The sequence below is a fragment of the Cyprinus carpio genome, chromosome A7, assembly GCF_018340385.1.
Source record: "Cyprinus carpio isolate SPL01 chromosome A7, ASM1834038v1, whole genome shotgun sequence".
In the NCBI taxonomy this organism is placed as follows: Eukaryota; Metazoa; Chordata; class Actinopteri; order Cypriniformes; family Cyprinidae; genus Cyprinus; species Cyprinus carpio.
In genome coordinates, this window is record NC_056578.1 from 46,269,559 (window position 1) to 46,295,766 (window position 26,208).

At 39.2% G+C, this 26,208-nt stretch overlaps 1 protein-coding gene across 1 annotated transcript; it reads right to left on the reverse strand.

Annotated features, from left to right (window-relative positions):
- On the reverse strand, positions 1-25,415 carry LOC122145736. The gene is made up of 8 exons (XM_042761294.1): positions 25,378-25,415; positions 16,432-16,676; positions 16,192-16,332; positions 4,070-4,205; positions 1,861-1,890; positions 1,728-1,757; positions 268-546; positions 1-157 (listed from the first exon to the last, which is right to left on the reverse strand). Exons 2-8 carry the CDS (start codon positions 16,438-16,440, stop codon positions 147-149), a joined length of 636 nt encoding a protein of 211 aa, XP_042617228.1. The 5' UTR covers positions 16,441-16,676; positions 25,378-25,415; the 3' UTR covers positions 1-146.
- Between the last annotated feature and the right edge of the window lie 793 nt (positions 25,416-26,208).

Below are 26,208 nucleotides of genomic sequence, written 5' to 3' on the forward strand. Positions count from 1 at the left end.
AAGTACATAAAGCCCATTTCTGAGAAGTACATAAAAAGTAAACTAAAAGTATACTTTCCTATTTTTAGTTTAAAATAAGTATACTAATAGCACACTTGAATAAACTTCTTTTTCGTAAGGGCACTCTTGGTCATCATGGTTGCTGTTCAGTCTGTGCCTGAAAACAAAGAAGTGGTGAGTTGGTAATATATACACAGACAACAGTCAAAAGCAGTCCGTATTTTTAAAGAGTGGCACAAAACTTGTGTATTGGGAATTCATCTTTACCTTTCATATCAAGCTTTTCTTGTAGTTGTTTGGCATCGTTGTTCTTTTGCATTTTTTTCAAAATCATCACAGTGAGTTTAGCAGCACCATCCAGTTCATATTGATCAATCATGCATGTCACAATATTGCATCTTTCTGCTTTTTCCAGTTTACCTTCGGGAATTTTTTTGAAAGCTTCCACACCTTCAGTCAAATGCCATTTAAATAATTTTAATTCGTCCGAGGTCAGATATTCAAGATGCTGTAGGAGGATCTCATGCACACGGCTGTTACCAACAGCTGTAATGACAAAACAAATGTTTATTTTCAAAAAAATGTATGTTCAAACACATGAACAACTGATTTAACAGCGGTTTGCTCAGAATAAAAAATAAATAAATAAATAATAATATTTACAAAAAAGCATTTTAAGCTTTTGATACTTGATATAACATGGTTTTATTATCATAATTTTGACTTCTTTCTCAAAATATTATGATCTTATTTAGTTATTTTTTCAACGTTGCAATAAAATGCTGTCATAGGCAATTGTAGATTCTGAATGCGAACACAATTTTGGCACAGCAGCCCAAAAAAACAAACAGAAATAAATAAATAAATAGTGAGGGGATATTTCAATTATTTGTTAATAAACTAGTGTTTTCTGAGTCCGTGTCGCAAAGATGAATTTAACGAACCTGACTTGCCATCTCCTCATTGGATGTGCCTTTAGAGAGAAATGCATCTTTATGGATTACATAATGAAAGAGTTTTTGTTTTCGATTTGAATTATTTTGTTTTAAAATAGTAATTTAAAGCATTATATAGATATATTTAACATGTCGGTAAGGCAAGTATACTAAGTTTCAGTTCATCATTGTAATAAGGCGCTCCTGCTACCAATCGGCCAGCAGCAGACAGTGAGTTGAGCATATGTTTGATCAATTAGTCTTCTCAAATCAACACAACGACTTGCCTAAAATAAAATCTATAGACATAAAACACTTTGTGCATTTCACAGTATTAATTTAAACAATTAACCTAGACAAATTTGAATGAAAATAAGAGCCTATCAGTTGATCATTAAAATCAGCTATGAGGAAACTAAGTCTATCAACATGCAGTGGACAGCTTCATTGATCATAATAAGAACAATTTACTGCTTGCCACTCTGTTTACTGTATATAATTAATTCAAAATGTAAATTATGGTTTTGTTTGTGCTGTTGCTGGTAGGACCAATGTGAAGCTGAAATGGACTATTTAGACACGGTTGGATTTAAACTTACGTATAAATTAATATTGAATTAATTTAGAAACACTTTGGGATTGCATTTGATTTGCATGTGGATTAAAATGTCATGCAGTTGCCCTTCACAAAATGAATATTCCAAGATAAAGCATATAATCTAAATTAATAAATCTCAATTTCAATACAAATTAAAATGATAAATAATTGAAATTGCATTTTCTATTGCTTACCATTTGAGCTGTAAGATTCTCTGCGTACATCTGCAACAGGAGCAAACTGATTTAGTTATTGTTGACATAATTAATGTTTACTGAACATATACATGAAACACTACTAAAACACAAGAATGAATTTGTCACATACCCACTGAAGAAACATTCTGACTGTAATCAGCTGAAGAGGGGGAGGGGAGAGATTTACATTATTTAAATAGTATAAAATGCATAAAATATCATAAAATCATATCTGCTGCCAGTAAGACAAGCAATAATGGACTTGTATGGGTGACCAGCAGGAGATGAAGTTACTGAGCAGCCATATTGTTATTCCCAACCACCACAGGATGTCAGTGACTAAAATGAATCAGTGACCCAAAATTATTTCTCATGCTGAAAATCAATCATGCAATATTCAGTTGTGAAAATTTCATAATTTATCCGATTCACAAATTTGATTCAGTGATAAGCAGCTCCACATAAGATAATTATTTTCATTATTCAGCTCAAGTCAGTTCGGTGTTGATTCAGTTTGATTCAGTAACTGTGTAAATTTATTTGATTATGCAACAAATGCTCAAAAGACATAATACCATCATCAAGATCAATTCAGTTCAAGTTTTGTACTTATCCAGTAGTGTCTGTGCAGTCAAATCAATAATTTATAAATATTAATATATTAATATTACTATAGTGAAGATGAACATCCGGTAACACTTTATTTTAAGGTGTGTTTTTTTTTTTTTTTTACACATGTACTTACTATTATAATAACAACCAGACAAGTAAAGTTTGTGAACAAACTTTGAAGTTGGCTTGAGAAAGCCTATTTGAAGTAGCTTAAAAGCTTGTAGATAGTTTATAGATAGATAGATAGATAGATAGATAGATAGATAGATAGATAGATAGATAGATAGATAGATAGATAGAGTTTGTAGCTCTAGGAGGAGTTAAGAGTCAGAAATTTTAATCTCAGAAGAAGAAAAAGAAGAAGAACTTTAAATAGCATTTCAGCAAGTTGGCTTTGTCAAGCCAACTTAATTAATTATGCATAATTACATGCAAGTAACCCTAAGCCAAACCTGAATCCTAACCCCAACCATATAATAAGTACATATAGTTAATTAATATTACTCAGTAATCATATGTAAAATTACACTGTAACAAGGACACCTTAAAGGGGTCATATGATGTGATTTAAATTTTTCCTTTCATTTTGGAATGTTACAAGCTCTTGGTGCATAAACAAGATCTGTGAAGTTGCAAGGACTTAAGTCTCAAATCCAAAGAGATATTCTATTGTTGTTGCCACGCTGTGGATTGCCAGATCCGCCTTCACCGTGGACGAAGCGGAGTCCAGCCCAGGGTCGTCACATGTGTTTGTCAGAATTCACCGTGGACGAAGCGGAGTCCAGCCCAGGGTCGTGCTGGCCTCCACTCACTCTAGCCCACCGTGTGTGATGCTGTGGTTCACTGTGAAAGCGAAACTACTTTGTTTGGCCTTCGAAAGGAGGACATGACTAGAAATCAGTGGTTAAATTGTCATAACAACACTGTTTCAGAACTTTTCAACCCAAATATTTAGATGTGTGCAATGCATTTTATGGAGAACTGTTTCCTGATCTGCCAGCTCTTCTGACTCACAGACTGTAAGTACATTATTATTATTATTATTTTTAATATTTAAAGAATTTGCAACTGATGATTCAAACATGAGTTTTGAGCAGTGTAGAGTAGCGCTTGTTGTTTGTAATATCTCCAATTACAAATGCAGACATGGTTTTATGTTTTTTATGTTAAAAGACAATATAAGTCAGTAATGATGTCCCCACTGGATGCAACAAATGCCTCATTTGTAATGGGTTTTATTGGTTTTGTCTTGTCATGCCGGGAGATGGCACCACAGTATGGTGAAGGGAGCAACATTTCCATCATACACTTGAGGTATTTGGACCAATCACAAAGCACTGAATAGCTGGCCAATCACAGCACACCTCGCTTTTCAGACCGATGAGCTTTGTAAAAATCATAGGGGGCATAGAGGAGAAACAATAGTGTACAGTATGTGGAAAATAATGTGTTTTTTTGAACCCTAAACTGCATGAACACATTTAATTACATCAAATACACAAAATAATGTTCTCTTTATCATCATCATATGACTCCTTTAAAATAAAGTGTAACCGAACATCTTACTATCACTTGTAATAAGCAGGGGAAAAAAAAGTTTTAATACAAGCATAGGAATTTTGTTTAAAGGGGTCTTCAGAAATGGTGAGTGTATGACGACTTTTTACTTGAATATGTGCTTGGCCCATAACAAAATGAAACCCATAACAAATGTCTACATGATCTACCTTGACGTATTTTGACATTCCATACAACTTCTTTGTGTTGTTGCGCCATCAGCTGAAGGTAGAAGTCCTCTTTTGGAGCATCAATGAATACTTCAAAGAAATTTGGTTTTATGGGCTTGTATTTGAGTTGTATCTTCTAATGGAGAGAAGAAAAATGTTTAGAAGGTACAATTACAATATAATTTGTTTCATAAGTATATTGATCAATATTGATATTATGATATTCTGTATTTTATTTTGTATTTTACCCAACCAGATACATTTTTGTAACTCACAAATGCAACTGAAACATATAACATGAACATTTATCTGAAATTTGCACATCCTGTACTCCATTTGGGACATACGCAACAGATATATAGGCCTACATGAAAAATAATAATAATAATAATAATAATAATAATAATAATAATAAAGAAAAACACATACTTGGGGGGAGATCAGTAATCGTAACAATGACATACAATTATACATACAATAGAACAAAGATGCAAATTTTCAGGTTATTCAAATATGTTTAAAATAATAATCAAAGGTAAAGTAACACTGCATAGTATTCACTGTATAAATTAAATATAGATTAATAATTTTTTAAGTTACAAATGTTACTCAGTCATAAGCAGTGAGATCTTAATTTGTGTTCAAAAGATGAACAAAGGTCGTATGGGTATGAAACGACATGATAGTAGGCACCTTTGGAGTGTAAACCAGCCTCAGGGAAATAAAAGCTTTTACCACGTATGGGTATGAAACGACATGATAGTAGGCACCTTTGGAGTGCCTGGTGCAAATTCTAAAAACAAAGGTGCAACCGACAAGACTTAAAGGGTTAGTTCACCAAAAGAATTAAGGTTGTGTGGTTTTTTGTCCTCTCCCATTTAGGGATCTGGACTAGGAGAAGTATGACGGCTTCTAAAGCAATTTATATTTGGGTAGCACTTCATGTATTGCCGTTCTGAAAGTGTTCTAATGCAGTGGGAGTTCCCTCGAAGGGGAATGTCTCTGGGTTATGACTCTAACCATGGTTCCCTGAGAGGGAACAACATGATGCCTCGCCCTGCCATACTTCCTAAATCCATCTCAGTGGCTTCCTTCAACCTAACCTATCAGACGCTGACCATGTTTGTTTTGGATGCAATTTAAGCTTCCTGGTCTCTATAACACTCCACCTGTGGCATCTTGCCATTACACTAGACTGATTTCACACATGCTTCAGGACACAATCATGCAGAGGCTTTCCCAAAGAATTCTGACACAGCCTTTCGTTCCCTCTCAGGGAGTCATGCTTACAGTCGTAACCTGAAGACATTCTTCGTCTGTTCAGTGTTCCATGTTATGTTAGCTGGTTAGTTCTCTGTGATTATGTAATGGTGAACCTTGAATGACGTCATCACTGGAGCAACATTACAGTACACAGCTGATTGTCTATATGTTTGTATTATCTTCTCTAGCATACTATTTAATCTTGTGGTTTACTTATGATATTTCATTATACTAGGTCAATGACTCTGTCATAATATAAGTGGGAATTGCACTCTATTATTGACATTAACAAATCAATAAGCCATTTATTCATTATGTAAGTGTTATTTCTTTCACTGTTTCATCATTTATTATTCACTGACGTATAATAATGACAATGAGTCAATATTGGTAATGCAGTATCATAATTATTTAGAATTTAACTGTTGCACTGTTTTAATTACCTTTCAAGGCAGTTTTTTCTTGCTATGTTCTGGTAGTGTGCAATGGAATGTGTCATACCATTAACAGTCATACCATTTTACATCACCACGGTGGTACCACTGTTGGTGTTTGTGATGTTTGTTATTTTTGTTTAACATATATTTTTGTTCATATGAGTTTATATTGATTGTCATTGTGCTTTATTCATTTATTTGACCAGATTAAAGAGAGTGACTGTTCTTAAATCATTCGTATATTGTGAACTGTAGTCATAAGTTTACCCTTTTGTAGTGTCACGGGTCAGGGTGCCTTCCTGGCTCCCTCTGCTGTCTATGTTGTCTTGTCTTTTTCGACAGCTCGTGACCGGTGCAATCAGCGCTGATCTGGTGGTGGGACTGCACAGATCATGAGTTGCTTCTACTCAACCTGTTGCTGATTACCCTGTCCTTTATATTTCTCTTCTGTCTAGTCCGTGTTGTGAATAGATAGTTTTGTGTTTGATGTATTTGATGTTCTGTGCTATGCTTTGCTCTGATCTCCGTATTTACCTGTACTCCAGGACGCGTAGAGCGAAGGACTGCCGCACTGTGCCTCGCTCTACTCTCAGGTTGCTGGTCCTGTGCGAGCGCTGGGTCTTGGGAAGTAATCAGCCTGTTTGGTCCGCATCTCTCTGCCGACCGAATCTGCATTACTCGAGAGACTTGCTCACTATTTGGGTTACAGCTTTGTTTTTGTTCACTGTTGAAAATAAACCTCTATTTGCATCATGCATTTGAGTTCTCTGTTCCCCTCCTCACATCAAAGAATCTACCCACCAGTTATCACGGACACAACAGAGGAGGATGAGGTGCACCGAGCCCTTATGCAGCAGGGAGCTCTTCTGGGTCAGCAACAAGAGGAAATCACAGCTTCTCACCACGCTTTAACCGAGATCTCTCTCCAGCTTAACCAACTGTCAGAATGGCTTGATCAGCTGCATACCTGCCCTCCTGCAGCTCAGGTGGTAACCCCTCCTCCCGATGGAACTAGTGTCCGTTGCGCTGAACTTTCACACTCAGTACTTCTTCCCCTTACACAGGTGAGCCTAACACGTCATTCCTTCTTGTCGTAGTACTCTCTGATTTTCTCGTTGCAGCCTTCATGTTTTCCCACAGAACAGTCCAAAGTAGTCATTCACCATCTTGCTCTTGGTGGGTCAAGCGAGAGAGTGTGGAACGGCCATGTGGGATAACTAGATGAACTATTACTCCATTTTTGAGAATTTCTCAGAGGAATTACGCAAGGTGTTTGATCGCTCAGCTCAAGTTACAGTGGTGGCACGAGCCTTGTCGCTGCTACGTCAGGGAGAACAGTCAGAATCCAGTTACTCAACGGAGTTTCGTACGCTCTTGGCATCCTGTGGCTGGAACAACAATATTAATAATAAACACGGTCTGGCCGAGCGTATTAAGGATGATACTCTCGAGCCTGGATAGGCTCATCGACCTCGCTATCTGAGTGGATAAATGGATTTCCCCCCATTTATCCCCATTGGAGTAGTGTGTTTACCTCTGAGCCTGTCACTAGAGCCACGTCAGGAGTAGCGAGTGACACGCCTCCCCAACATCTCATTTTCCTCAAGGAGGAGCCACCCAAGGGGCGCCTTTACTCTCTGTCCAGATCTGAGAGGGAGGCCATGGAGAGGTATATTCATGATTCTCAGTTAGCAGGCATCATTCAAACCTCTTCCTCTCCGGCTGGGGCGGTGTTCTTCTTTGTGAAGAAGAAGGATGGTTCACTGCACCTCTGCATAGACTATCAGGGCTTGAATGACATCATGGTGAAGAATCGTTATCCTTTGCCGCTGATGTCATCTGCCTTCAAGCTTTTGCAGGGGGCAACCATCTTTATGAAGCTGGACAAAACTTATCACTTACCTCCCAGTGTACTATACAAGATGAAGGTTAGATCTGATCCTTACTGTCGTTTATGTAATAAATCTACAGTAGGTTCTTACTTGCACATGTTTTGGGAATGCCCGGTGATGTTTCCTTTTTGCAAAACTGTATGTTTCGTTCTTTCGGATCTCATGCATTAAGATGTACCTCGAGATCCACTACTTCTTCTATTGTTAGACGATTCCAGTCTCCATTTGAATGTTCATCAAAAAATGTCTTTATCAGCTGCAAGTACTGCTGCCAAAAAGACTATTTTGAAATTATGGAGAGAACCATCCACTTCCATAACTTTCACTTGGCTATCATACTTCAGAGACATTGTCTTACTGGAAGGTACCACTGCCAGGCTCAACGGCACAAAGGACAACACTATTCAGAGTTGGACAAATGTTGCTGAGATGTTGCTAGATAGCCTAGTATGCTTTTCTGACTTTTATTTTTCCTCCTCTTTCTCTGTACGAGTGGACAGCTTCATGGCATCTGTTTGTACACAGTTCTTTTGAACCATGAACTGTGATTTGTTTCTGAAAGCGAATTAATTCTGAATAAAAATGTTGATCACAACAATTCGACACGAATGGACGACCACCTTTAACACCCCCACGGGGCACTTTGAGTATGTGGTCATACCGTTTGGGCTTTCTAACTCCCCAGCAGTCTTCCAGGCACTCTTCAATGATGTGCTCAGAGACATGGTCGAACAGTTTGTTTTTGTTTACCTCAACAATATCCTGATATTCTCCCAGAATGTCCAGCATGTCAGGCGAGTGCTCCAGCGGCTACTTGAAAATCGTTTATACGCCAAGTGGGAAAAGTGCGAGTTTCACGCACGGTCGGTTCCATTCCTGGGATTTATCCTCTCCAGTGGGTATCCGAATTGATCCTGCCAAAGTAAAAGCAGTTCCTAATTGGCCCACCCCAGATAGTCGTAGAACGTTCCAGCGATTTCTGGGGTTTGTCAATTTTGACAGGCAGTTCATTTGGAACTTTAGTCAACTTGCCCTTTCTCTGACTGATCTCACCTCCACTAGGAAGCATTGCTGTTGGTCATTGCCAGCTCAGACTGTGTTTGAAAATCTTAAGTGCTTCTTCGTTTCACGTCTCTTCAGTTCATTGTGGAGGTGGATGCATCAGAGGTGGGGGTTGGGGCTATTTTGTCCCAAAGATAATCCTCGGATGAGAGAATACATCCCTGCGCTCTCTTTTCTCATCATTTTACCCCCTCAAAATGTAATTACGACACTTGGAATAAGGAGTTACTTGCTGTTAAGCTGGCTCTGGAGAAGTGGCATCATTGGTTAGAGGGCACAGGGGTTGCTTTTATTGTTGGGACTGACCATCCACACCGCTTAGAGACTAAATTCTTGGCAGGCTCGCAGGGCTTGTTTTTCAGGTGGTTTAATTTTACCATCCCTTACCGCCCGGGGTCCAAGAATGGTTAACCCGATATGCTGTCGCAGCTCTTTGAGGCTGAGGCTAGTCCCACCCTCCCTGTGCCCATTCTACCACCTGAACGGGTGGTGGTGGTAGTCACCTCCTGGGTGGAATTCAAGGTCCACACAGCGTTATGAGACACTGCTATTCCCACGGGATGCCCAGAGGGTCTGTTGTTTGTACCCGAGTCAGTCCAAACTAACGTCCTACAGAGGGGCCACTTGTCCAAACTAGTTTGCCCCCCAGGAGCGACTCACACCTGCATGTTGATCAAGCAGTGGTTTTGGTGGCCATCCGTGGTGCAGGATACTTGTCAGTTCATGTCACCCTGTCCGGTTTGTGCTGAGGGTAAGTGCTCCAATCGATCCCCAGCAGGACTACTCCAGCCACTGTCAGTCCCTAGTCACACATAGTGATGGACTTTGTCACCGGCCTGCCCCAGTCTATTGGCATGACGATAGTCCTCACTGTGGTGGACAGGTTCTTTTAGGCGGCTCAATTCATTCCCCTCCCCAAATTTCCCTCAGCAAGGGAGACATCGACTGTTGTCTTGGATCACATTGTCTGTATTCATGACCTCCAGGTGAATGTGGTTTCTGACAGGGGTCCCCAGTTTGTGTCTAGGTTTTGGACAGAATTCTGTCGACAGCTGGGAGCGACAGCGAGTTTATCCTCTGGTTATCACCCGCAGACTAATGGGTAGACTGAGTGTCCTAACCAGGATTTGGAGAGGATTCTGTGCTGTGTGGCATCTGCCGAACCATCATCTTGGAGTTCCAGATTAACCATGGAAGAGTATGCACATAACTCCCTCCCGGTCTCGTCTACGGGTTTGTCTCCCTTCCAGTGCTGTTTAGGCTACCAGCCACCATTATTTCCCTCCCAAGAATCTGGCACTGCTGTTCCATCCACGCAAGCATTCATTCAGAGGTGCCTCCATACTTGGAGGATCAACAGAGAAGCCCTCACCCGGACTGGCGAGAGGAACAAAGCGTCGGCAGACCATCACCGTACTAAGCACCCACTTTACATGTGTAGTCAGAAGGTCTGGTTGTCTTCACTTCCTTCACTTTAGGCTTACCTCACATAAACTGGGACCCAAATTCGTTGGACCATTTATCATTTCTAAAGTGCTTAGTCCAGTGTCGGTGTGACAAGTTAACCCCCCTATTTAAGAATATTTACCAGGTTTTCACATATCTAAGATCAAGCCCGTTTGCTCCCTCCTTCAGCCCCAGACCTCTGCCTCCTCACCTCCCAGACTCCTCGAAGGGTGGGCGGCTTATACGGTATGGCGGCCGATCGATGTGAGACGTAGGGGTAGAGGTCACCAATACCTGGTAGACTGGGAGGGATATGGTCCGGGGGAGAGATGCTGGGTTCCGGCTCGTAACATTCTGGATCACGCTGTCATTGACCAGTTTCACTGGCGTCATTGTGAGTCCTCCGGGGACACCAGGTGTTGTCCCTGAGGGGAGGGGTCCTGTCACGGGTCAGGGTGCCTTCCTGGTTTCCAACTACTCTCAGGATGCTGGTCCTGTGTGAGTGCTGGGTCTTGGGAAGTCATCAGACTGTTTTGTCCGCATCCCTCTGCCAACCGAAGCTGGATTACTCCAGAGACTTGCTGTTTTGGTTACAGCTTTATTTTTGTTCACCGTTGAGAATAAACCTCTGTTTGAATCTAATCCTCTGCATTTGAGTCCTCTTTTCCCCTCATCCCATCACATGCAGCGGCTAAAATTACTTATTTGACCAGGGTGTGCATTTAGTTAAGGTGTGGGTAGGCTGCTCTGTTGCAAGAGTCCAAAGGTATTTGTAGCACTAGGTTTTGCAGCTCCCGTTATTTTCCTTTGTGCTTGGCTATGAAGGTGCTATCTCTTAAGGACTGTGTGTGTATAGTTTTTTTTTTTGTTGTTGTTTACTACTATTTAGTTGTCTATACCTTTTGCACAGGCTTTCCATATGTCATACAATGTCTTCCTAACTCCTCCTTATTCCTCAGAACCACAGTATCTGACACTAGAACTACTAGAATGGCCATAGCTGTCTTTCAGACTGTTCATCCTAGATTGTACTGAATGCCATTTTTGCCATGACATATTTACCTTGCCGTGCCGCTGTCCTGCAGAGTTTAGCTATATAACATTTATGCATTTAGCAGACACTTTTATCCAAAGCAACTTACAGTGCATTCAGGCTAAACATAGTTTCATCGGGAGGAGAGGGTTACCACCTGAGCCGAACGCAGGCAGCGTACACTCTTCTGTATCAGCTGCACCACAAGGATACGTTTTTTACATGCAATTACGCTTTGGTTTGAAAGAAAACAGTGCATCAGCACAGCGCGGCTTACACAGCAGAGTTTACACCACCTGCGTACTGCTCAGATTTGCCAAAATGGCGCTATGCTGATTTGGAGAGGCACAGAGGAGAGGAATTATTGAATAAAGTCGTTATTTTTGTTTTCTTTGTGTACAAAATGTATTTTTGTCGCTTCATAACATTAAGGTTGAATCACTGATGGCAGATGGACTATTCTGAAGATGCTTTTAATACTTTCCTGGACCTTGACATTGTTACTTACTTGGCAGTCTATGGGAAAGTCTCAGGCCTCCCAGTTTTGATCCAAAATATCTCAAATTGTGTTCCAAAGACGAACAAAGCTTTTACTGGTTTGGAACGGCATGGGGGTAAGTGAGTAATGACAAAATTTTCATTTTGGGGTGGAGTAACCCTTTAACAGTTCCCTCTGTAATTGGATCCTGGACTTTCTAACTGGAAGACCTCAGTCAGTCCGTGTTGGCCACAACACCTCGAGCACTACCACACTGAGCACAGGTGCCCCACAAGGCTGTGTGCTCAGCCCGCTGCTCTTCACGCTGCTGACCCACGACCGCACTGCCAAGTTCATCTCCAACCACATCATCAAGTTTGCGGATGACACAACGGCGATAGGTCTCATCAGCACCAGCAATGAAACACAATACAGAGAGGAAAATGGCACAACTGGCCAAATGTTGTGGCACTAACAGCCTTTCCCTCAATGTGGAGAAGAAAAAGGAGGTTGTGATGGACTTCAGGAGAAACTCCATTGACCACCCCCTACTGACCTTCAACAGCTAGACTGTGGAGAGAGTCAGCAGCACTAAATTCCTGGGGGGCACATCACAGAGGATCTCACCTGGACCACTAGCACCATGTCACTCTCCTAGAAGGCACAACAATGCCTACACTTTCTCCACCCGCTGAAAAGAGCAAGTCTCCCTCCACCCATCCTCACCACATTCTACAGGGGCACCACTGAGAGTGTGCTGACCAGCTGCATCACTGTCTGGTACGGGAACTGTAGTGCAGCAGACCGCAAGACCCTCCAGCGGACAGTGAACACAGCTTCAAAGATCATTGCTGCCCCTCTCCTCTACATCCTGGACATTTTCTTCACACGATGCTCCAGCAAAGACAGCAGTATCGTGTAGGACCCCACCCATGCCTCTCACAGTCTCTTCCAGCTCCTACCATCAGGAAGATGGTACCGGAGCATCAGAGCCTGCTCCACCAGACTGCTCAACAGCTTTTTCCCCCAGGCTGTGTGAGCCCTGAACTTAAATCACCCCACCCTCCTCTGAAACCCCCACACAAACCCTCTACCTCCTGAAACATGGACAATCTCATCTCCTCCACCCCCAAACACACCCACCAATCTTACCACATCACAGAATCTTACCACATCACAGAAAAAAAACTGTCTGAAACTTTCTCTTTTTGTGCTACACATAGGTGAGTGGGTCTGTACAAACCTGTAGTAACACACTCTCCTCTATGCGCACTAGACACTTTTCACACACATTACTGTGTGTACTTAATCCCACAAAAGACTCAGTAATATGTGCATGTTTAAATGTTCATTCACTACAAATCATCTTGTACTGTTCCCCAGCCAGTTGCTTGACTAACAATGTTTTTTTCTTTGCACATGTACAATATTGTGTGAAGCATTTGTATAGTTTGTACTTTTTTTAATTTATGCATAGGTAAGCATTTATATATAGTATATTTATAGTCAAAATCTGTCAGTAGGTTAGTTGTGTATAGGTACAGTATTTATGTGAAGCATTTGTATAGCTTGTATTTTTTTAGTTTATGTATAGGGAAACTTTTATATATAGTATATTTATAGTCAGAAGCTGTCAGTAGGTTAGTTGTGCATAGGTACAGTATTTATGTTAAGCATTCGTATAGCTTGTATTTTTTTAGTTTATGTATAGGTAAACTTTTGTATATAATATATTTATAGTCAATATCTGTCAGAAGGTTAGTTGTGTATAGGTTTGTACTGTTTTATTTCATTGTTGTATGTCTGTATTTATTTAGCTCCGTGGTCTTGTGAGGCACGAAATTTAGTTCCACTGTATGTCCCCACATGTAACGGAATGACAATACAGCTCAACTTAAACTTGAACTTGACCTTGAAGCTGTAGCAATAGCCTCAACAAACTGTTTGCTTGCCAAGGAACCCTGCCTGGTGAACTACAGCATACCAACAGCTGAACCAGAAGGTGTCTCCCTAAAGATCCATCACCCAAAGTTGTGTGATAAGTAGCTATGGCCATCACATAAACATTATCATGGAGAGGGATAGCCCAGCAGAAAAAAAAAAAAAAAAAAACTTAAGACATTCTTGTACTGCCATTTTCTGCACCATGAAGTGAAGAGTCTTCGCTTATTGTTCCCTTTGTTATCATGTTCGGATGCAGCTCTCATAAGGGATCCCAACAGCTCCTGGAGAGCTACTGTCCTGTAGATGTCAGCACCACCCCTGGACACAGCTGATCCTGCCAATCAAAGTGCTAAGGGGTACTGACTAATTGCATGAAGGGAGATAGACTATGAAGCCTGCAACATTGTTGAAGGGACGTTTTTTGCCTGCGTGTATCATAAGATTTTCTTTTTACCTTAAATTTGATAGGATTGTAAAATAATGATAATTATTATTATTATTATTCTTATTATTATTATTTTCATTATTTATATGTGCCTCTAGAAAAAGGAAAAAAAAACCTGCTACTAGGAGTGCTACTATTGCTGTATTTCAGCACTACAGTGCAAGTTGCTTTCAGTTAAAGGGATAGTTCACCAAGAAATGAAAATTAGCCCAGGGGTACTCCTGATAATTGCAGACAGGTGGCATGGAACTGAAGTCTTGCAGATGAACACAATCAAAGTTTGCGTGTTTAAAAAATGTTTTGGCTTTCAAAGTGTCACAGACACGCCAGAAAACCCCATCCAATTAGCGCACTCCCTCACCTGAGTACTGATTATTATTATTATTAGCACCATCATCCATTATTACTTAAAAGACACTCACACAAAACAGTCACTGTCCGGTCACGTTCGCAAAAAACATTACTAGTGTGCCGACTTCAAGGACTTCCATTTGCTATATCCTACCTGTCTCCAGTGCAAGTTACCTCCTGTTCTTTCGTTAGTGGGTGTAGTGTCACCAGCCCTCAACGTCTCCACTCTTCTACTACTTCCATGGTTCACCCTAGTAGTTGCATCTCTAGGACAGTATTCAGTTTACTCACTCTCTGCAATCACCGAATGACCACTGTTTTCTCTTCCAAAGTTGCTTATGTCAATAAATACCACCTTACCTGTGATATTCTGTCTCCGACCCATCTGTATTGTACACCAAGCTGTATAATTGCAGTGAATGAAGCCCCTGTTTTTGTAGCCAAAAATAAAAATGCATTCATCCATCATAAATCTAACCCACATGGCTCCAGGGTGTTAATAAAGGCCTTCTGAAGTGAAAAAATTAGATTTGTTGTCTAGTGTAAGAACAATATTGATTTTAAAACATTTATAAACTGTAATCTCCAGCTTCCAGTCGCTCAAGCAGGCATGTTAACGACAAGGTTCTCAATCATATAAAGGCCTTTCAATCATATGATGTAGTTTAAGCTCTGGGGAGAGAGTGACAAACACAGAAGCACAGAGGAGAAATCAAAAATGTCAGAGAATTTCGATATAAGGTAAGGGGAGAATGAGTTTTTGGAGCCATATTTGTTTGAACCAGAGTATACCGACCAGGAACTCGGCAAGATGGAGGAGGCTGCAGCCGCGGCACACACTACAGATGTAGTTCATTGTGGTTTCTCTGTGCTGTGAACAACACTTGGTTCTCGTGAGACTACACTCTTCTCCCTGGAGCTTACGATGCACCTTCCGCTACGCTTACATCATAAGACTGAAAGCCTTGTCGTCAACGCACCTGCTTGAGTGACCGGAAGTTGGAGATTACAATTTATACATTTTTAAAAATCTATATTTTTCTCACACTAATGCTTCATTTCGCTTCAGAAGGCCTTTATTAACACCCCGGAGCCGTGTGGAGTAGTTTTATGATGGATGGATGCTCTTTTTTTTGGCTTCAAAAACAGGGGCACCATTCAATGCCATTGTATAGCTTGGAAGAGCCAGGACAATTTTTTATATAACTCCGATTGGTTTCGTCTGAAAGAGGAATCTCAAATGCCCTAAGATGCCCTGAGGGTGAGTATCATGGGCTATTTTTTTTTTTTTTAGTTGAACTATCCCTTTAAGACAGCTTAAGCATTTTTTTTTTTTCTGTGACTAGGCTTAAGCCTTGTTTGTGAAACCAGGAATTTAAGTGTTTTTAGGGACCTGTGGGGACCATGTATATGAAATTAGCTGTCTCATTTTGAAGGTTGTGCCCTTTTTAGTTGGCAGTTTTCAGCCTCATCATCAAGGCTCTATCATTTAAAAAAAGTAACAATTATAAAATTGTTATTGCTTGAGATGTTTCATCCTACATACAAATATACTGTTTTTGTTGTTGTTTGTTTGTTTTTCTCTGAAATAAGGCAGCCTCAATGACATATGCAGCCGATAACTGGTATGGAACTGGAAGATACACCTTCGAAATTACACAGCAATTGACACAACTGGGAAATACAACAGATTGAGAAACACTGATGAGAGAAATAGGCCACAAACACAACTATAAACTATAATATTTTGTAATTACAATCAATAAAGCACCTCGGGTATGACTTCAGAATTAGAGTCAGATTTCCTCATTTTCTCCAGTGTCCTCAGTGAAAACCAAGTCTTCGTCTGAAGCGAGGATTCTGGTCCTGGCTTTGTGATAGCCTTGCTATCAGCCTCATTTTCTTGAACAGCCTACATAAAGGAATTTTCACACATTATATAGTATATATAAAAGTACAAAAGCAGAAACTTGTTTTTTATAGTTTTACTATTAATTTCAATATTACAAACCTCTATCATTTTTTTATCACTTGGAATCAAGTACACATGAAGTGTGAGGTGTGATTTTAAAGTTTGATAGATAAGTGTTTCACAATGATAATTCACAGAGAAGCCACTCCTCAAAAGAACACCTTTAGGGGAAAAGGTGTGGTCCAGAAGTTTGGCATGGAATCTAGTTAACTTGCATTTCTCAAATGCAATTCCACTGTCTTCAAAATGAAGAATTCTCACTTCATCTTTATTGAGAAATCCACCTGCAATGTATTAAAATAATTAAATTAAATCAATTAACCGATTATCAGATGCAACTGAAACAAGAATAATAAATTATATATTATGTATTAAATTATATACAAAAGCTAAATCAAGGGAACAAATAATGTTCACATAGTGACATCACATAGTGTGCTGTCTACACCACTCAATGAATCTCTTACTAGGGCCAGAGCACCGCTGTACGGGGATTCTCTTGGAATTGCTCCATTTATTATTATTATTAGGGCCCGAGGACAGCGGTACGAGGAACCTCTTGGAATTGCTCAATTTATTATTGGGGCCTGAGCACCACAGTGCAAGGACCCTACTGGAATTTTTACATTTAACAGGCCCCCATAGTTCCCCCAAGGGTTATTATTTTTAGGGTTTAAGCCACTAAGGGCATAGGACCCTATTGTTTTCCTAAGGATTATTATTATTATTATTAGGGCCAGAGCCCCATAGGGCTTATTATTATTAATATGTATTTATTTATTTATTTTTTATTATACAGGTGCTGGTCATATAATTAAAATATCATCAAAAAGTTGATTTATTTCACTAAACTAAAACTGGCATACTATATTCATTAATTACACACAGACTGATATATTTCAAATGTTTTCTTTTCTTTTAATTTTGATAATTATAACTGACAACTAAGGAAAATCCCAAATTTCAGTATCTCAGAAAATTAGAATATTGTGAAAAGGTTCAATATTGAAGACACCTGGTGCCACACTCTAATCAGCTAATTAACTCAAAACACCTGCAAAGACCTTTAAATTGTCTCTCAATCTAGTTCTGTAGGCTACACAATCATGGGGAAGACTGCTGACTTGACAGTTGTCCAAAAGACGAGCATTGACACCTTGCACAAGGAGGGCAAGAGACAAAAGGTCACTGCAAAAGAGGCTGGCTGTTCACAGAGCTCTGTGTCCAAGCACATTAATAGAGAGGCGAAGGGAAGGAAAGAGATGTGGTAGAAAAAAGTGTACAGGCAATAGGGATAACCGCACCTTGGAGAGGATTGTGAAACAAAACCCATTCAAAAATGTGGGGGAGATTCACAAAGAGTGGACTGCAGCTGGAGTCAGTGCTTCAAGAACCACTACGCACAGACATTTGCAAGACATGGGTTTCAGCTGTCGCATTCCTTGTGTCAAGCCACTCTTGAACAACAGACAGCGTCAGAATGGGGTAAAGACAAAAAGGACTGAACTGCTGCTGAGTAGTCAAAAGTTGTGTTCTCTGATGACAGTAAATTTTGCATTTCCTTTGGAAATCAGGGTCAAAGAGTCTGGAGGAAGAGAGGAGAGGCACACAATCCACGTTGCTTGAGGTCCAGTGTAAAGTTTCCACAGTCAGTTATGGTTTGGGGTGCCATGTCATCTGCTGGTGTTGGTCCACTGTGTTTTCTGAGGTCCAAGGTCAACGCAGCCATATACCAGAAAGTTTTAGAGCACTTCATGCTTCCTGCTGCTGACACACTTTATGGAGATGCAGATTTCATTTCCCAACATGACTTGGCACCTGCACACAGTGCCAAAGCTTCCAGTACCTGGTTTAAGGACCATGGTATCCCTGTTCTTAATTGGCCAGCAATCTCGTCTGACCTTAACCCCATAGAAAATCTATGGGGTATTGTGAAGAGGAAGATGGGATATGCCAGACCCAAGAATGCAAAAGAGCTGAAGGCCACTATCAGAGCAACCTGGGCTCTCATAACACCTGAGCAGTGCCACAGACTGATCCACTCCATGCCACGCCGCATTGCTGCAGTAATTCAGGCAAAAGGAGCCACAACTAAGTATTGAGTGCTGTACATGCTCATACTTTTCATGTTCATACTTTTCAGTAGGCCAAGATTTCTAAATATCCTTTCTTTGTATTGGTCTTAAGTAATATTCTAATTTTCTGAGATACTGAATTTGGGATTTTCCTTAGTTGTCAGTTATAATCATCAAAATTAAAAGAAATAAACATTTGAAATATATCAGTCTGTGTGTAATGAATGAATGTAATATACATGTTTTACGTTTTGAATGGAATTAGTGAAATAAATCAACTTTTTGATGATATTCTAATTATATGACTAGTGAATTTATGTATCATGTTTATATATATATATATATATTTTTTTGGGCTTTCAGGGCCCTTAACCTTTTCAAGATTAGTGCTGTTCTAGTGCTCCTGTAGCTCAAGTGGTAGAGCATTGCGTTACCAAGGTTGGGGGTTCGATTCCCCGGGAACACATGATAGGTAAAAATTGATAGCCTGAATGCACTGTAAGTGGCTTTGGAGAAAAGCGTCTGCTAAATGCATAAATTTAAGTTTAAAATATTCTGAGTTTTTTAGGCAGTTGTTATATTAGAACGTTTCTCCTTATGTTTCCACTGTGACTCGTCATGATTGTCACGTGATACACCGCAGCCACTAAAACACAGTTTGACAGATGGATTGCTTTTATTTTGTTTTTCCTTTTTTATTCAAAATATTTACACACTTGCTTACCATGTCATCAACTATCTGATATTCCAATTCACAAATAAAGGACGTGTAAGTAAGTGTGTTGTGTCATTTAAAAAAAAAAACGTCATAAATGAGCTTGAACAGCGTGTCACACTGTTTTATAGTGACTATTATGAGTCAAAGTTAAAGCGCCACCAAATGGCAGTAGGAAGTGTGTCATTTTCAAAATGCTTTGAAGTCAGCTTATGATTTTTTACTCAATTTTCTTCAAACTTCATAGGAATAACATCAAAACATGGCAGATGTAAAACTGCAATGGGATTCTTTATATTTTAAATACTGTTGCCACAGCAACATGCCAAACTTTAATATTCTTTTCCAGTGATTTTGAGGCACTTAACATGCTAAGAATTTCAAGAAACTCGACACACACATATCATAGTTATCGGTCATTATATATTGGCAAAAGCACAGAAATGGGCAAGTTTTTGCTACAATGACTAAACTCAGTACATATATTGTTTTCAGCTGGAAAACTTTCTAATTTACACCCATTTAGCTATTCTCAACAGGAAGTCAGCTATTTTGGTTTGAATGTTTTTTTTTTTTTTTTTTAAACCAGGCTGTGGATTATTGCATACTTCTTTTAGGGCAATCATGCAAGTCACACCAAACTTTGTATAGGTGATGCCAATATTTTGAAGCTGCTAAATTGCAAACAGATTTTGGATATTTACATTTATATTTATGCATTTGGCAGATGCTTTTATCCAAAGCAACTTACAGTGCATTCAGGGTATATATATATATATATATATATATATATATATATATATATATATATATATATATATATATATATATATATATATATTTTTTTTTTTATATATAATTACCGTGTAATAATACTATGTTACAGTACTTTTTTTTTTTTTTTTTTTTTTTTGAGAATCTGTATATTTCTGTCAACTTTCACTTTTACTCCACTATATATCCTATCCAAATTTTATACTTTTACTCCGGTACATTTCCCCACAGCATATTCATTACTTACTACAAAATAATGTTGGAACACAGACTGCAAGAAAGCAGGTTTGATGAATCAGTGGTATGCCGTTTGCAAATTAGACACTGTGCATTTGTTCATGTTCAAATAAGTGGTTGAAAACCTATAAACCATGGTTGATTTCACTTTCCACTTTAGTCGAGGTTGGGGTGTGTGGTATATATCACCTGCGCTTATAATTTTTTTTTTTTTTTTTTTATATTGTTAAACGATGTGCGTTCTGACATCAGAAAATTCAAGATAAGAGGCAAAATATGTATGTATGCCTTTTATATTTATATAATTTAATATAGATGATCTATATCACAGTAAGACTAACTTTTTTTTCTCCAGATATCAGCATGATAAGAAAGGTAATACTGATTTTATACAAGTTTAATTAATTTAGTATAAGTTACTTAGTTACTTACATTTTAGACACAATATTGCCTGTTTTGCTGAATTTTAACCAAGAAAATAGTTCCAAGCAGCACTGTTTTGCGTTGTCGAACACACAGGATGGTGTTTCTGAATGAAACCATTTTTTTTTTTTTAATGAGTGATTCAGTGACTCCCTCATTAAAACAGTCAATTGCCTGAATCAATCAGTTGTTTGAATGAATCAGCTGAATCTCAATGACACACTCATTAACAGTAACTTGCTGACCCCTACTGATGAATTGAATTTTATATTTCAAGCATATTTCATGTTTTAAATAATTTCAAATATCAATATTACATATCAATATCATAAAACACCATTTTATGTTTGAAACAAAACATTATGCTTTTGTAAAAGCGGGTTATGATAGCCCCCCATCATCTGCCAGACTGAACGCGAATACGACAGTGAGCGGAAGCTAGAGATTATGGTTTATAAAGTTTTAAATATGGATACTTTTCTTACAAAAATGCCTCAATTCGCTACAGGAGGCCTTTATTCAGCCTCTTGAGCCAGGTGGGACACTTTTTAATTATGGATGGATGCACTTTATTGGACTTTAAACACCCACTCACTACCATTATAAAGTATGGAAGAGCCAGGATATTTTTTTTTTATTTTTTATATATAACTCAGATTGGATTTATCTGCAAGAAAAAAGTCATATACACCTAGGATGGCTTGTAGCTGAGTAAATTTTGGGGTGAAACTATCTCTTTAATAAATCATGTCCATGGGGCAAAGCGTTTGTGTCTTGCGCCCCAGTTCTGCCGTTGCTATGGCACAGTTTATCTCAGCTTGCGGTTAATGCTTTGATCAGCGGGAGCCGCACACCTTCTCCTTACACATTGTCCGATGCTGCAGAAAGCATTTGGGTTGTTGTGATGATGAAGTGTGAGCACAGAGTTGTTTCAACACTGATCTTCTGAGATTGCGGTTGGAGCGATATTCAGCTCGGCCATGCCTCTCCAATATGCATGTTATTGTGTGTGGAGAGTCTCGCTGGGTGTGGATATATTTAAATACTCTGTGGAGAGATGCTTGCAAGCTTTCTCTCCCAGGGCGTTTTAGCACATAGAGTGGTTAGGGGGAATGTTCCTTCCGGTGTTGGGCCAGATGGGTTTAGGAGTGGGTTGCCTCTCCAGGCATTTAGGTATTTTTAAGTGGGTGGTCCCTCTGAATCCTGATTATTAAGTTTGGGCTGAGTAGAATGTTCCCCCCTCTTCATGGCTCTAAGTGAACGGCCTCTGCTCAGAGTGTAGCTGTCTCAGATCCATCCACGGTTATGCTCCAGCTCAAGCTTGCTTTGCTCTGGAATAAAGCGGTGTTCTAACCTGGCTTCTATAACTAGGTTGAGTTCCCCGCTTTCTCAAGTAAGCGCTGCAGTCTTGTCTGGTAATCTGCTGTTCTAGGATAGCTGTGTTCCAGGTCGGAGACTGCTCCCCTTTTGGGTTTTTAAGTAGTGGTCTCCCTGTGCCCCTTGGCTAGACTGTGCTGTCTCCCCTTCTGGGTCTTAAGTAGATGGCCCACTCTGTTCTGGGAAAACATCAGCCTTATCTGAGTGAACTGCTATTCGAGGATAGCTGTGTCCAGCCCTCTAGTATTATGGTCACTGTTTACATCAGGCTTTGATCTTGGACTAATGATGTTTATGGGTTTGCTCTTTAGCAAATAATTCACTCATGATCCGGATCTCCCTCTTGTGAGCTTCTGGTCGATATCACAGTGCTTCGCTAGTCTACTGAGGGACTGACACTGATTGTGGACCTCGTTATTATAGCCATCTGAGGGTGGTTATATTCCAGCCATTGATATGGCAGGACAGGCTTACTTAATACAGCTATCTGAGGCTAGCTGTGTTTTAACTGGCAATTTGCGGTGAGCCCTCTCCTGGAAACATAGCTATCTGAGGATAGCTATGTGCTAGCTGTTCCCCTTTCCTAGAGGCTAGCTTTCTGAGGATAGCTACGTGCTAGCTCAGTGATTGCTCCCTGCTTAGGGTTTTAAGTAGCGGACTCCCTGAGCCCTTGTTTAGACAGTGCTATCTCCCCTGCTAGGGTTGTAAGTAGATAGCCCACTCTCTGTGGTCTGGGCAGCTTTGCAGGAATGACTTTCCTGGCTATCTGGGCTAGCGGTGTTTTGTTCATTCTTGGTCTATGAGCCTTCATAAGACCCTTAGGATATAGCTATCTGAGGATTGCTATGTTCTAGGTCAGCAGCTACTCTCCTTGATTTAAGTGGCGATCTCTTTGAGCTCCCCCTGAGGCTTTATAATTTAGCCTCTTCAGTGGTATTGTGTATTCAGGCTAGCATTGCTCACATAGGATAGTTATCTGAGGATAGCTGTGTTCTTAACTTGGGTGGGAGGTTTCCCTTTATCTGAATCAGGTTCCCCCATTCTGCCAGGTTATGTGAGTGGCCCGAGGTGTCAGTGGCTTGGCCCCTTTCTGAGGAAAGGCTTAGTGTATGTCTGTCACGTTCTCAGCCTCTCACCAGGTGGAGAGGCGTGTGCTTTGGCATGGCATAGTTGGCATTTTATTTCCCATTGTGTCCACTAGAAGACGCAGCGTGGAGTTGCCTAGAAGGGGAACGCCTCGGGTTACGCATGTAACCATGGTTCCATGAGAGGGAACGAGATGCTGCATCCCCTCTCCATGCCTTTAGCCTGCCTGTTTACGTCCCCTTCAGACAACTAAGTTGGTGGCGTATTCAGTAGGTGCCCTTTTATGCTTCCAGGCACCCGCTATGACATCACGGGCCACGTGGACCAATACGATTGGCATTGTTTCAGTCACCGGTCATGCTGTCAGCATTCCCTCATTGTAAAAAATAAAAATAAATATTAAATAAGTAAATAATAATTACACACACACACACACACACACACACACATATATTAATAATTATATATATATATATATATATATATATATATATATATATATATATATATATATATTAGGGCTGTGCAAAACAACAGATGTGCTTTTCATGCGCATCTCATCATTAAGGCCATTCCTGTGATTAGTAGTTAATCTCCAGCATGTGCGTTCAGATGGAGTGGCATTTAGTGAAAAAAAAAAAAAAAAAGTGAAAGTCATGACATTTGTCAAGTATGGTAACCCATACTCGAAATTGGTGCTCTGCATTTAACCCATCCAAGTGCACACACACAGCAGTGAGAAGTGATAACACCCATGAACACACACCTGGAGCAGTGGGCAGGTATATATCCAGCGCCTGGGGAGCAACTGGGGGTTCAGTGCCTTGCTCAAGGGCACTTCAGCCATGGGTATTGAGGGTGGAAGAGAACCCTGTTCATTCACTCCCTCCCACCTACAACTCCTGCCAGCACCGAGACTCGAACCTGCGACCTTCTGGTTACAAGTCCAATTTTCTAACCATTAGGCCACAGCTGCCCCCAGAGCAGCTGTTTACTACACAGAGCCATAGTTCACTGACAAGCTACACAAAATAGCATTCAAAATCGCAAGTGATTCATTGCCGATTTAGAATGCGATTTTGTGTTAATCCATTTAACAGCTTTATAAAATATCCTGACACACATGGGTTTTCTTTCTCAACTGTTTACAATAAGACATACCTAACTGACTGTGTTTACTAGGGTTTTTGCCAAGATGCACATTTTAATGTATTTCTTTATTTATTCTTCCAAGCACAAAAAGAGGATTCGGCAATCTGGTAGAGAATTTAACAAGGGGGTTGATAATTTGGCAGGGGGTCGAAATTGAGCACAACACAAGGACACACTTGCTGATCAGAAATCCAATATGGCAGCCATGTGCAACTACCCAATAATCATCATTACAAAAGAGGCATGTTTAACGGCAGCAGTAGTGGCATAGGGAGTAATACACATATATCAACTTTTGTGTGATTGACACAAGTTCGAATCCTCCTTTTGCCAAACTCGTCTTGTTCTGCTCCCATTTTTCAGAAGCATATTTATTTTCAATAAACAATGAAGGAAATAGTCAAAAAGTGGAAAAAAAAAAGTGCCTCATGTGGATTTAATAATAAAGGCTTTATCGGGTATAATAGGGCTAGGGTAGGTATAGGGAGGGATTTATTGTCCCAATAAGTTGGCATCCATTAATATTTTACACTCATTATGTTATTATTGCATTGCATTATTCAAAATACATCCTCCACAGCAGAAGAACTGCATATCTGTTAGCAACTAATTGCTGTTTGGTTCCTAAATGAATCCATGTTTTGAAGGAATCGGCTAAGCAAATGATTCAGTTACATTCATGAAATCACTTGCTTCATTCCTTAATGAATCAGTCCTTTTGAACAAATTGAATGATTCCATAACACAATCATTAAGACAGTGACTTGCCGGTTTTAGTTTTATATTAAAATAATAAATTTTAAAAGTAACCTTCCCAACCCTGCATCTCAGTCTGCAATTTTAATTGTAAAAATTTAGTAAAAGTTTTCAAAAACAGTCCCATATGTCATACTTATTTCAGGTAAGTACTGATTTCTAATTTGTGACTGATCTCAAAGTAAAATCATTATTAACACCATAAGCTCCCCCTCCAGAAAAAAAAAAAAAAAAAAAAATAATAAAAATAATATATATATATATATATATATATATATATATATATATATATATATATATATATATATATATATATATATATATATGAAATTCATGACCCCTTAAACAATGTACACAAAATATATAAATTTCAAATTTGGGAAAAATTACCTAAACACAGAAAGTGGGGTAGATAGACTGCCTTCAGTTCTCCAATTTATGAATTTTTAATTTGTGTACACAAAATATATAAATTTCCTCCATTGATATCCATCACGGGTCACACATGTATTGTCAAAAAGCTCCATTTCTGCTGCATTCAAACACCCTTACAAGTTCATTCTGATGACAAAGTACACAGAAACATGGTATTATTATTAAGCTTATTATTGTAAAAACAAGTTTTTCTATTGTAATCAATACGTCAATTTCTATGGTCCTTTGCATTCATAACACCCTGATCCTTCAAAATCATTCTAATACTTGTTTATTCTGATGGAAAAAGCTCTTACTTTTATTTTATTTTTATTTTTTTTGAAGCAAAAATTATATATTGTATAGATTATAAGTTCAAAGGTTTGGGGCATGGTATTTGATTTAAATGTCTGGTTTATTTTGAAAGAAAACTTGATTTCAGCAATTGGAATCCTAGCAAAAAAATTATATTGTTAAAAAGTATGAATACAGTGCTCTTTTATCTTCAATATTCATAAAGAGGTCCTGAAAAAAAGTATCAGTATCACAGTTTAAAATAAATAAATATGGCAGCACAACTGCTGATAATTCTAATAATAAATCAGCATATCAGAATGATTTCTTAAGGATCATGTGACACTTTATACTGGAATAATGGCTGATGGAAATTCAGTTTTTATCACATAAATAAATTATATTTTAAAGTATATTAAAATAGAAACCTATATTTTAAATTGTTATAAAATTGTAATAAAAACAGGTTTTTCTGTATTTTTTTATCAAATAAATGCTGCCTTGATGAGCAAA

Excerpts from the sequence above, each read along its gene's own strand:
- LOC122145736 (XM_042761294.1), bottom strand. Across the intron at positions 4,206-16,191 it reads ATTCTGAAGTCATACCCGAG|AAGATACAACTCAAATACAA; the intron begins GTGCTTTATTGA and ends TCTCTCCATTAG. Across the intron at positions 547-1,727 it reads AGAATCTTACAGCTCAAATG|CTGTTGGTAACAGCCGTGTG; the intron begins GTAAGCAATAGA and ends TTGTCATTACAG.